General features: G+C 38.4%; 1 protein-coding gene across 10 annotated transcripts in view; it reads right to left on the minus strand.

Annotated features, from left to right (window-relative positions):
• Positions 1-14,106, minus strand: part of TANC2 (tetratricopeptide repeat, ankyrin repeat and coiled-coil containing 2) — a 361,571-nt gene that overhangs the window by 87,696 nt on the left and 259,769 nt on the right. For all 10 annotated transcript variants that reach the window (XM_019466615.2, XM_019466614.2, XM_019466612.2 and 7 more), the window contains 2 exons: positions 11,697-11,978; positions 7,163-7,296 (listed from right to left, as the gene is read on the minus strand). In XM_019466615.2, the coding sequence (XP_019322160.1) occupies positions 7,163-7,296; positions 11,697-11,978 (416 nt within the window). The remainder of the gene's footprint in view (positions 1-7,162; positions 7,297-11,696; positions 11,979-14,106) is intronic.

A 14,106-nucleotide genomic window follows, 5' to 3' on the forward strand; every position in this document is an offset into this window, starting at 1 on the left:
AGATGGATTGGTCACTGCTTTACTGCCTATCACAAGCACAATATAAGGAACCAAAGAGAAAACCTGGCAGCAATTGCTCTGTTCTCTCAATGAACAGTGAATGTCAGTGGTTATGTCTGCATGGATACAAATATCCACTTCATAAGAAGCAAACAGCAAACCTCTGAATCAATAAGAACTTTCATCATATTTTACCTCAATTGATTCCACATGTGGAGGCTGCACAGCTAAGAAAATCAGCTGTAACTTACCCTTTACCTAAAGTCATGGGATAGAAGTTGGAAGATAAAAATTCTAAAATTTAGGAAGAGGTTTCTCTTACTGGTTTTATTAAAAATCATCTGTGCTCTTGGCTGAGTGAGGTTTTATCTAACAAAGATACCCCTTCTGTGGTTACCTTTCTCTTAATTTAAAATATTTCTTTGGCATTCCAAATATAAAATCTCGACTGCTTTGCTCGATTCAAGCAGAAAGACCATTCAACATCACAAAATATGAAGTGTGGCTCAAAATAGGTTATTTACTAGACATTTCAAAGTAGTTGTGCAGCACACAATACATACACAGTAATTTACAAACATCTGTATATTTGTCCAAACTATTTGGTACTTCCTCCAAATTATCTATTGACCTCATTTACAACTTTTCCTACATATAAAATAGGAAACAAGTCTGGTAATGTGGTTTTTTTCTTCAGTCTCTCATCGTACCAGTGTTCAGTGGTATTAGATCCCTCCCTACAGCTTTGAGAAAGTTATCACAGCCACCTATATTCAGTCACTATTATTCCAACTTCTTGGAAGTGATTCAGAATTAGTCCACCCCTAGTAAACCAGTGGGTGAAACCTTTCTCCTTGGGAACTTTTGTCTCTCCTGGTGATGTGTTGAAATTTCATTTTCAGCTATGTCTGTCATATTAATTTTTCTCCATCTCAAGTTTTTACGTTAAATCTCTATACTTTTTGTTGAAATAATTCTATTCAAAGTATGCCCAATATGACCAGAATTATATTAATTCTTTGGGGAAGACAGCAAGTAAATTTTAGATTACTCCTATGATGGGAAGAAAGAAAAGGGTAGGTTTGTAGGCTACACAGACAAAAGAAAAGACCAGAGGTCAGTATAGCTTTGGGTATAAAGAGCTCTGATTTGGGGTATCTGGCTGGCTCAGTTGGTGGAACATGTGACTCTTGATCTCAGAGTTGTGGGTTTGAGCCTCACACTGGGTGTAGAGATTACTTAAACAATAAAATCTCAAAAAAAAAAAAAAAAAAAGCTTTGACTTAATGCTGTATATAAGAAATCATAAAATGAAGTATAATCCTCATCAAAGGCCCTAATCAAATGACTGAGTGGCAGGAAATCTGTCAGGTTTGTGTTACAAGTCCCAGGTAAACAATAAAATCTCAAAAAAAAAAAAAAAAGCTTTGACTTAATGCTGTATACAAGAAATCATAAAATGAAGTATAATCCTCATCAAAGGCCCTAATCAAATGACTGAGTGGCAGGAAATCTGTCCGGTTTGCGTTACAAGTCCCAGGCCTCCACTCTCCAAAGACCATTTTCCACTTTAAAGAAATGAATAATCTGTGACAGGACTAAGCTAATCTCATATAAAGAAAAGACAGCTCTATGTGGAATTCATTTGGACATAAACATCTGATTTGCATAATGACTGGCATTTGTATCATTTAAATTCTAATGCTGCAAGTGCTCTCCCTCAGGTCTGCTCTCATACTCTTACTCCCTGTCTTCTTTTCATCACTTTTTGAATCTCCTCATTCCCACCTGATTTCTTGCTCAGCGCATCGCTTCCAACACGTTAGTGTGGCTTCCAAGATTTCCAGGGACCAGGAGGTTCAGTATGAATAATGACCTTCTCTTCCCTTTCCCTGTCCCCCAACTCTAATCCTCACTCAGGCTGGAAGCTAAGAATAGCTCCCAGACTTGGGTTCTGCCTCAGTAATTTTCCAGCTCAGAGCTCTACTTTTTTTTTTTTTTTTTTTTTGGCAGTAAGAGTTTTATTTACTTTTTAACTTTTTATTTTGAACTAATTTTAGACTTTCAGAAATGTTGCAAAAGTAGTACACAGAATTTCCGTATATCCCTCACCCAGCTTCTCTTTTTATTAATATCTTACATAACCAAAGAATGATTATTAGAGCTAGGAAATAACACTGGCATAGTATTGTTAAGTAAAGGCATTATTCAGATTTTACTAGTTTTCCACTAATGTCCTTTTTCTGCAACAAGATTCTATCCAGGACCCTGTACTGCATTTATTGTTGCTATTTCTCCTCAGACTCCTGTAGTCTGTAAGAGCTCTTTGGTATTTGTCTTCATGACCTTGACACTTTCGAAGAGTAGTGACCAGTTATTCTGGTGAATGTCAATCTGAGTTTGTCTGATGCCTTCCTCATAATCCAACTGAGATTTTTGGGCAAGAATACCACAAAAACAATGTTGTGTCCTTCTCATGGATCAGATCATGGGGTCATGATGTTGACATGTCTTGTCACTGGTGATGCCGACCTTCATCACCTTGGTTAAGGTAAAGATTTCTGCCAGATTTCTGTACTATAAAGTTACTCTCTCTCCCTTCGTAGTTAATAAATATCTTGGGGGAGACACTTTGAAACAATGCAAATCCTGTTTCTCCTCAAACTTTTGCCCACTAACTTTAGTATCCATCAGTGGATCTTGTCTGTAACAATTATCACGTGGTGTTTGCCTAACAGTGATTTTCTATTTCCTTCTTTCCTTCTACATTTATTATTGGAATTCTACTGGAATAAAGAGCTGTCCCTTCTCTCTCATCTATTTACTTGAGTGATTTAATATATATGGACTTATTTTATTCCATTGGTTATACCCAATACTGTATTTATTTTGTTGCTCACTTTGGTCTGGCTTTGGACATTAGGATCTCTTTCGGGTTGGTGTCTGGGCTCTTTCAAGAAGCATCCCCCCCCCCCCCCCCCCCCATCTTTTTAAAAGCACTTCCTTGCTTTCTGGTGTCAGAAGATGCTCCAGGCTCATCTTGTATTTACCCTGCCCCAGACCTGGCATCATCTAACCTCTTCAGAGCCCTGGTTTCTTTTACTGGAGAATGATGTTAGAAAACAAGATCTGAATTAGTTAGGTGTGCATATTGCTACTGAAGTGACTGTGATTTGGGGCCCTCTCAGTGGAGACAGCTAGGAAATGCATGTAATATATTAACTCACATATGAAGATTTATCTATATTGCTGTATCTCTCTCTATATATATCTATAGAAATATCTATAGATATATATATTAAAAATTGTGAGTATATACTAATACCTCAGATTTCAATTCAGTATCACCTGGCTCTCTTTAGATTTCCTTTTCTTCATCTGTTAACTTCTTTCTCCAACAATGAGAAACCTGGTCTTGCTATTTACAATACATTTATTTATTCAATCATTTCTAATAAATACATGAAGGATTTTCAAAACTGTGAGCCATACTCCTGTGAGAAAACATTTATTAACTAGAATATAGCATTTATGCACAGTTCTTTTTTGTCTTTAGCCTTACGGTATTCAGTCAAGATGTTACCTTCCAAACTTATTTAAGTTCTTTTCTCCTCTGCCTTCTTCAGTGTGGTCATGTTATTTATGTGAAATACAGTTGGGTGTATTTGTGAGTGTTTGCATTACACTTTGGGCTCCCCAGCCCCCACATACTGGTTATTTTTAATTATTTTTTGGGTAAGTGAAACATTACCATGTTTCTAAGAGTCACAGCTATACGAAAAGATATATTCAGAGAAGTGTCACTTACTCTTCATCCCTGTACCCCATTCTCATTACCCATTTCTTTCTACTCTCCTTCTTTCCTACCCATCTGCTTTAGGTAACCAGTATCTTTTCTTTCCGGTTTATCCTTCCTACATTTCTTTTGGACAAATAAGCAGGTACACATGTATTTTTTTATATCCCTTTCTTTATTATATGAAAGTTAGCATCCCATCAACACTCCTTTGTACTTTCCTCCCCACCTAACAGTACATCCTGAAAATACCAATGGTAATTACTGATACACAAGAATTGGCACTAAGAACTTTGTCAAATCAAGAGGTTTTTCAAGAACACTTTTAACTCACATATATTAGCTTACCTTATCAAAATACTAATTGATTTCAAAATCTTATTGAAAAGGTTTCTGCTTACTGGCTTGTTATAGCGAGAGGCAGGACTGCTGGCTTCTGCTCTAGGCTACTAAGAACAAATTGTATACTTGAAATGTAACACATGGCACAATTACCAGGATAATATTTAATTTTAATCTAAGGTGCGATTTCTTGTACAAAATTTACTATAAACTTAAAAATATCCCATCTCTAGGTGCAAAAAGGTGCATTCATATTTTGCTTAAGGAAGAAATAATCATGAAATTTAAATTATGTTCTTTGAGTAAGTGTAAACAATCACTAATTTCCTATTTACAATATTTAACATTTTCCAAATCTTGAACATAAACATTAATTTTAATTTAAAGGGCCATTTCGTATACAATGTTTAATATAAATTTAAAAATATCCCATCTATAGGCACAAAAATGATTTATTTATACAGTATTTTGCTTAAGATAGACACAAGCATGGAATTTAAAATGAGATCACCTCTTAAGTAAGTGTAGTCACTAATTTCCTGCTAACAATATGTAACATTTTCTGAATATTGAACATAAACGTCTTGAGATTCTTTCTCTTGATGAGAGAGAGACTAAGAAGTGACAACAATCCCTGAGCTCTTTTCAGCACTCGTCACGATCTGACATATTACATGTTTGTTTGCTGGCTTTTCCCACCGCGAGAACGTGGGCCATGTAACAGCAGGGATTGTTGTCTGTTCTGTTCACCACCTTAACTTCAGGCTTGTATTAGAGTCATTCCACACATCAATTCTAAGTGAGTATGTGAGTGACTAATGATGGAAGGACTTCAGCATTCAGTGTACAGTATTTCCAAGGTGACATTTATTTAGACTCTTTTAAAGAAGAGGCTGGAACTAGTTTATACAAACTATTTAGAAAAAAAAAACACGATCTTTTTTTAAAGTTGCACTGAGTTAGCAATGAATATGAGGGAAATCTCAGACTGTTTTCAGAAGGCCCACTGATAAGTGGAGACACTTAAAAATGCAGTTGGGGGAAATGTGCTGTTTTGGGCTCTGGGTGGACTGGATTTCCATGAAGAAGTTAGAACTTTATGGTATTGCAGATGACTCTCTGTTCCTCATTAGTAATTAACCATGCCAAGAAATTTCTTTAAATATTGGAGACAGACATTTGAAACTCTTGTTCTTCTCTTGAAAATCCTCAAAAATATGGAGAATAACGAAGAGAAATGCGAACTCCACCTATAGGGATATCTATCTATGACCTCAGCTTATAACATATAAGGATGGAAAGTGGATATAGGCTTCATAAATGACTTAACAAATAGAATTAGGTGAAACAAATGCCTGCTGGAAGTAATAACAACAGGACTAAACCAAAGCAGCTGTAAAACCTCAGAAAAGCATGAGGTTGGAAGCACCAGGTCCTGTGCAAGAGGGGGGTGAGGAAGGGAACTGAAAATACAGAAATTATTTGAAGTTTATACAAGGTTTATACTAGATGCTAACAGAATAAATGGAAAAAAGACCCAAGAAAAAAGTTGATAAAAAAGAAGTCCCTAAAAGTTTCTGGAGAGAAAAACAGGTATAAAGAACTAGGAATAAGAATAATTATTTAGTAATAAAATTATTAGAAGCTCAAGACAATGGAGCAATGCCTTCACAATTCTGAGGGAAAATTATTTTTAACCTAGAATTATGTTGTGTCAAATAAAGAGTAATGTATGAGAATGGAATAAAGATACTTTTAGAAACATTAAGTTTCACAAACTTACCTCCTGTGCATTCTTTCTTAGGAAGCCACTGGTGGACGTGTTCCACCAAAATGAGGAATAAAATCAAGAAAGATGATGATGTGGGAGCAAACACAGAAGAGAAGTAATGGGAATTTCCAGGATAACAACTAGCCTCGAGAACATCCTAGGTCCAGCCTGAGCTGAGATGGACGTCTCAGGGGAAATGACACTGATGTGTAAACTTGTACCAAGAGGCTTTTTACAAAGTTATTAAGGATTATGGATTATAGCGATAGGTTTAAAAAAGAATAAGCCAATTTAATTTAATTTAATTTAATTTAGTTTAATTTAATTTGTAAGTAGGCTACATACACAATGTGGGGCTTGAATTCATGACCCCAAGCAAGAGTTACATGCTCTTCTGACTGAGCCAGCTAGGCGCCTCCCCCACCACAGCAAGAATAAGCAAATTTTAAAATGAGGCATTTCAAATCCCAGGAAAAACAAAATTGCTCAGGAAGGACATATTATCCTTGGTTCCACAGTGAACCATATGTGCACAGTACTAATACTGAAGATATTATAATGTGGATTCTGACAGAAATCATGATATAACCATACTGAAGGTGGAGGGAGGAAGGAAAATGAAAGATGTAAAAGTCTCAACATCCTTAACAAGCAGCAACAGATAACATATAAAAATGATGAAAAAAGTTATAGCAGTATATGAATATTATTTAGAAACAGTGGAGGTAAAGATCAGAAGAACAGCCCTATGAGTTGAAAGTGGTGCCTTTGGGGAGAGGGTGGGGTGAGGAGGGGAAAAGAATTGATGGGTTTTATTATAAGTCTTTGAGTATTATTTAATTTTCAAAAATCATGCATATGTTACTTTGATTAAAATAGAAATTTAAAACTCAAACACCTAAAAAATATTATGGACAGTATAGTATGGCAGGAAGAGTTTTGAATAGGAGTGAAAATAAAAAACTGCTGAGTGCTAATACTGTGATCTTGGGAAAATCATATAACTTCTTCGAGTCTCGACTTCCTTATCTATTCATTATGGGACTCTGGTTATTTCTGAGGGCCTTTCAAACGAAAAGGCTCTGATTCCATAATAACAAAGCATTTTTCTAGGAGCCGGAAGAGAAAATTTTCCCCAGGGTCTCATGGTATAGCTGTATACATTTTGTCCACTTTGCCAAGGGTCCCCCTACCTTTGCCCCTTGGGGTTACAATGGAGCTGGCATGTCTGCACCCTGGGAGCCCTACTGTACCTGTGAGGCTAGTCTCCGCATGGCCTCCTCCTGCCGCCTGCGCATTTCTGGGGTCCCTGGGCAGCTTCCACTGGGGATGGACGAGTGGGCTGAGGGTGGCTGTGTGAGTGGCAGTTCTCTGTTGGCGTCCACATCTGGATTAAAAAGATGAGATGTTTGCATGAGATAATCATAAAACCCTGAATTAAAGGAAGATTGGTTAAACTCCATTTGTTCTATTATCCAGCAATTCTACTCCTAGGTATGGACCCAAGAGAAATAAAAACTTATATCCACACAAAACTTGTACACAGATGTTCAAAGAAGCAAGATTCATAATAGCGCAAAAGTGAAAACAACCCAAATGTCTACCGATGAACAGTTAAAATATGGAATATCCATACAATGGAATAGTACTTGATGATAAAATGAAACGAGATACCAATACATGCTACAATATGGATAACCCTTGAAAATATTATACTCAAAGAAGTCAGTTACAAAAGACCATATATTGTATGACTCTTTATATGAAATTCCCAGAATAGGGAGATCCGTAGGAACAAAAAACAAATCAGTGGTTATGTAGGGGTAGAGGCAGGCAGTTAAGGGGAGAATAGAGATTGATCACTAATGGGCATTTCTTTTAGGGAGGACAAAAGTGTTCTAACATTAGATTATGGTGACAGCTGTACAACTCTGTGAATATACTAAAAAGCACTGCGTTGAACAATTTAAATGGGTGAACTGTGTGGTATGTGAATTACAGCTTAACAAAACTGTTTTTAAAAAATTCCACTTGTTCATGTTACTTAGGAAATGTCTTATCTCCACTAGGAATTACAGACTATATACATGACTACAGACCACAGTACAAATGGGTACACCAAAATAAGGGGATTGTTGATGGTCAAGAGCCACTGGAAAGGAGGAGGAATAGGGGAAGGGAGTCCTCACTGAACTCCTCACCCGAGGACTGAATGGAGACTTCTTCTGTCTGCTGGGAGAGTAAATGCTCTGGTCACCGGAGCCAAGTTCAGAATAACTGGAGGAGGGTACGAGTGGGTGGCAGCAGTGGAAAAAGACTGAAAATGTGTGAGTGGAGGTGAAGCGCAGTGACCGTCGATGCATCATTTCTGTGGCTCACTCCTTCTCCCCACTGCATTCCCCTTTATCTGATATTTGATTTTGGGGGCAATTATTACCCAAATGCCCTCTGGCTTCTCGCTACTGCCTTTTGGAGATGGCCTCCTTTTTTTCTGAGTATCTTAACTCTCTGGTATTCGGGGAACAGGAGAAATAAGTTAACAGGTAGGCAGCAGTCGATGGGCAGCAGCAAAACAGACTACTGACATGAGCAGAGCAGGGAGGGTGGGGTGACTTACTGAACAGCTGTTTGGGCGGTTGGCAGCTGTTGGCAAATGTCAAATCCAAATAATAACTATACTGACTCTTAGTGATGGGGAAAGATAGTCTTGTATTAGAGCTTTCCTGACTACTGTACTGAGTATACTTGTAGTTAACGTAATAATGCCTAAATTACACAACGGGTCTATTTTTACAAAATGTTTTTGTTCTTCGTGTGTATGTACTAGGGGGTGGCTGATGACGATGGTGGTGGAGCCTGACGGGGGAGTCAGGTTTGGGAAGGGGTGTAGGCGGAAAGCAGATGACAGGCTAGTGCCTGCCTTGACAGCTTTTCTGTACCTTCCCAGGGAAATGACAAGGAGGGGGTGGGCTGGGGGCTGAGTGTCTGTGGGGGAAGGACGGAGCCAGGCAATGTGGTACCGCAGGCTACACTGCTCACGTCTTCCACAGCAGTGCTGCTCAGTGTGGAGGAGACAGGGGTAGAAGAGAGAAGACAGATGATGCAGAGATGGGAGCGCCAACGATTTTCTACCTTGTTTTTATTATTTCTACAACTGTATCATTGGTATCACCGACACAGGGTTAGGAAAGCCAATGGAAATTCAAATAAACCTATCTAAGCTTGATGTAAATTAAACAGTGAAAAGTTAAGCCAATTCTCTATACAGACATCATTCTTAGTCATTAATGAAAGAAATTCTGCTACTGCCAGTCAAATTCCCAGTGCTGGCTTACATAATAACATATTAATGCCAAAAAACAGCTTGCACTTTATCAGTCACTTATTCTTGACCCTTCTTAAGGGCTAGTGGCTCTGTTAAGATGGCAGAGGTAGAATGTAGTTTGATCACTGACAGATTACAACAAAAATTATTATGTACAAGGCAACTGCTAGTTCTGTGAAATTCTGATAAATATATAACCACATATTCTTTCTCCTTTGACACGGTTTTCAAGTTCTGAAAGTTAACTATCAGGCAAAAGGGAAGAAGAGGGGGGTCTGGGTGGCTGCTCAGTTGGTTGACCATCTGATTCTTGATTTTGGCTCAGGTCATGATCCCAGGGTTGTGGGATCGAGCTCTGCGTCAGGCTCCACACTGAATGTGGAGGCTGCTTAAGATTTTCTCTTCCCCTTTGCCCCTTTACCCCACTTGTGTGCCCTCTTTCTCTGTCTCTCTCAAATTAAGAAAAAAAAAAAAGAAAAAAAAAAGGAAAGTTAACTATCAGGCCAAATCTACAGTCACAACAAATGGACATTTATCTCAAGAACTGGAGTGTCCTGATATTTTTAGAGTGTCTCTGGAGATAAGAGGCAATGGATGTTAGAGAATAACTTAATGAACTACCTTTATAGAACCTCTGCTTTGGGGAGCACATGAACTGTTTTCTATTAACTCCTGCTTTCCCAGGCTTAGTTGGGAGGGACTCCCAGATACCTTTGCTTTCCGAGAAAGCAGCTCTTCTTGCCCTTGGGATTTACAGGATTCTACCGTTACGTTATCTCAACAGTGATATATAGAGGAGTCAGAGAGATTATTAGCTATCTGGTTTTCTTTCTGACATACTCAAAGAGTTAAAGAGTCTTGGAGTACTCAGATAAAATGTAGTCTGGTGTGATATTTAAGTGCTCAAAGGAAAACACTGGAATAGGTTGGAAAGTTAATTTCAACCACTTTTCAATTTCAAGAAGATATGTTTTTAGAATCACAGAATTTTAACACAGGAACAAATCTTAAAGATCACTTAGTCCCACTTCCTCATTTTACAGATGAGAAAGCAGATCTAAAAATTTCAATTAAAATTCTCAAGGTTACAGAGTATATACAGTCAATGGAGTGCTGGGGCTCAAAATCTGAGCTCTTGACTCTCATGACACAATGCCAATCTACCTGAGAAAAGCTTCATGTAGAAACTAAGCATGACATTGCTTGTGAAAAAGGAATTCTTCCATACCAATTCTTACCAGACCCTGGTAAACAGGGTCTCTTGATTCAACCAGTTTTCTCTGTACACACTAGTCCTTCTTCTCCACGTGAGATCTCTATTAGTTAACCAGAGACAATGTGCCCACTTAACGACACAAGACTGTCAATTAATTTCATTAGGAAGCCAGAATGTCTGGAGGGTGCTCAGTGAGCTCTTATTGAGTTTCTAGCATGTGTTAGACACTGTAACTACTATAATCTCAAGTTTCTAGTGGTGGCTGTCTGAAAACTTATGGTGAGCTAGATTAATGATTTGGACTAGCAGAGCAATAGTTTCTGGTTTTGTTTTCTCATAACTAACAGAAACCAGGTAGACTGGTTCTATACATATAGAGTATAGGAAGAACATTTTCCTCTCGTCTCCTTTATTCAGGTGAGTTTCTCCATTAAGGAGAGGCAGGACAGCAAAGTGGATAAGGGAATGGCTTCTGAAACCAGACTGCTTAGGCTCAAATACTTGTTTCACCATTTACTGGCTATGAAACCTGGGAGGTCTACTTAACCTCTTTGAGCCTCAGATCACTTATCTGTGACATGATGATAATAGGAACTACCTCTCTGAGTTGATAAGAGGATTGGATGAATTAATATTTGTTAAGCTCTTAGACAGTGCCTGGTGCTAAGGACCACCTAAGTATTTTAGAAATAAACAAACAAGATCCTGGTGGTGATCATTAAGCTGTGCCTGGCCTGGGATGAAAGGAGCATGAATACATACGTGATCTCAGCATCCTTTCACAAGGAAGCAGGAGAAACCCTTCAAGGACACAATGAAGTTTAAGCCCAAGCAGTGCAATACTGACATCAAGAGCAAGGAATTGAATGCTTCAAGCAGACTGTGCTGGCATGTAACAAGAAGACATGGGCACAGGCTGAGCAAAAGCTGACAGTGATGGAGGCAAATGCCTCTTAGAAGCAATTGCTACAGTCATTATCCAAAGGACAGACTAGCCAGACTGCCAGAGGGGAAGACTCATAAATTTATTCCCACAGAAAGGTTTTCTCAGTCACACTTAGCTGACCGCTAGATATGTGGGTTAAATGTAAACAGAGTATTACATTCTTTCTCTCAACTCTGAATTAATGGTCCTCACATGCAAGTTAGGTTTTGCAGATCAGAAAATAAAAGGATGTAAGACTTAATCTATCAGAAAAACTTTCAGAGCAATGAAGCAGGGAGTTATTTAAAAAGGAATACGTACGTTTGGGGGAGGCGTGTGGGCTGTCTGAGGCGATCTGTCTCATCCGTGTTCCGTGGCAGCTGAGGGCCACCAGTCTGGAGATGATGGCAGTTTTGCCGAACCCAATGTTTCCCACGATCACTACTCCTTGGTTCACGCTGGCATTTGAACTTTGAAGTTGAGCATCTATTTCGTGGAAAACCCAATCCCGGCCAACAAACACTGACTCTGTAGTGATGCTGGGCACTTCAAAGAGCAGAGGCTTCAGGGAGATATCTGGAGGCCTATAAGGTGCAAAATGAACTGGAAGGAACAATAAGAGGACACAGAACTTAGGCCAAACTGTCATCATTGAAAGAAATACAGAAGAAAAGCAGCATGGTTTAGGAGACTATTAGTTCTAGTACAATGCTATTCTGGGTTACTCAGCAAATAATGCAACTCAATTTTGGTTCTACACAGGTAAGCGAGAGCAGGTGATCTAGGGCCATGGGATACTCTAGTTGGCAGAAAACAAACACAGTTAAAATGACAATGGTTTATGGAACAGTCAGAAAGTCGGGGTGAGATTCAAAATTATTAAACAGTGGGGATGGCCCAGCACCAGCAGTCAGAATGGATGCCAAAGTAGTACAGAAACAGAGTCCTTAAGGCTTCTTGCTATGCCTGGAGACAACCTTTTAGTTGTTGGGTTGTAGAGAGATGCAGGGTTGGAGTCCCTTGGGGGGGGGGGGTGCGCTACAGACTGTGGTGGAGCATCCAGGTGGCTTAAAGCATCAGCTTTTTACCAACCAGTAAGGATGTATTTCAATATTTAACAACTAATAGGACCATATCAGTACATATCAGTCCTGCAGAAAGCAATGCAAAGACCATGTGTCTGTTTTTTAAAAAGATACCAGTGAAAAATAGCAATTCCTTTAAGTTCACGATGATATTTTTCTTTTTAATTTAGTAGATTTATTAGTATAAGCAGAGCCCATAAAAGCTCTGATAGTTTAAAAAGTCTTCAACATGTTTAGCAGTCAAGGAAGCAGAAACCAAACTCTGACCTCAGGTCTTTGCTCCTCTACTGCCTGTATTCATGCCAATTAAAAAAAAAAAAAAAGTTTTGGCCTATACACACATCTTGGAGACAACAGATCCTACCACTTTTCTCAAGATGTTTTTCTGTGCGTATGTAGTTGTAGGATGTGCTAACAGCCAAGCATGAGCTCTACTTTTAATAGTTTTCTAAAAATGCATAATAGGTGTAACTTGCTTTCAAAGATCAACCTTCTAATTATATTGACGGTAAAAAGAAGTCCTGACTGACCTTCCTTATCTGGGTTAAGTGCCCTCCTAACTGTTCAGAGAGTAGCTCTAAGATGTATCATTTTATCTGTCTAGAACCAGGTGTTTGTTTTTTTTTTTAATTTTTTTTTTTTAACGTTTTTATTTTTGAGACAGAGAGAGACAAAGCATGAACGGGGGAGGGTCAGAGAGAGGGAGACACAGAATCCGAAACAGGCTCCAGGCTCTGAGCGGTCAGCACAGAGCCCGACGCGGGGCTCGAACTCACGGACCACAAGATCATGACCTGAGCCGAAGTCGGCCGCTTAACTGACTGAGCCACCCAGGCGCCCCAAGAACCAGGTGTTTTTTTATTTATTTATTTTTATTTATTTATTTTTTTTTAAGTAAGCTCAATGCCCTGTCCCAGTGTGGGGCTTCAACTCACACCCTGTGATCAAGTCACATGTTTTTCTGATTGAGCCAGCCAGTGCCCCAGGGTCACATATTTTATTTTTGTATCTTTAACTTTAAGCACAGTGTTTTGACACATAGTATGCACTCAATATATGCTTACTGAAAGAATTAATTAAAAATAAGGTATTGTACTCTAATCCCATTTTACATTTTGGAGAATAAAAGGCCAGGGGAAGGGGATGAGGGCAGGAGAAAGGGAAATCATAAGGGGGTAAATGAGATCTATTTACACTGCTTATATTATTCTAGAACATACTTAAACCACTTATACATCGTCAAATGGGATCTAGAGATGGTGGCTTACTTGAGAAAATCTGCTCACAAGTTAAGTATACATGTACTACACTCTCATTTAAAATTCTCTGAAAGCTATTAGAATGACTACTTTGCATTAAAAAAAGATAACAATTCCAAAAATAGTGCAAATAATTAAAAATATAAAGCCAAACTTTAAAAAGAGAAGAAAACAGTTTCCCATATCAGTTTTAAAATGTCCCAAATTTTCACTAAAAAAAAAGGGGGAGCTGTGGAGCTTCAGCTACATAATCGCTTATAATTTCCTGATTCTCATCTCTTTACCGAAACTTACACTTTTAAAATTCCTAACTCTAAGCTGATATAATGCTGTATGTTAACTAACTGGACTTAAAAACTTAAAAAAAAATCCATAACTATAATTACA

The sequence above is a fragment of the Panthera pardus genome, unplaced genomic scaffold (assembly GCF_024362965.1).
Source record: "Panthera pardus isolate Hobbes unplaced genomic scaffold, ASM2436296v1 HiC_scaffold_3, whole genome shotgun sequence".
Lineage (NCBI taxonomy): Eukaryota > Metazoa > Chordata > Mammalia > Carnivora > Felidae > Panthera > Panthera pardus.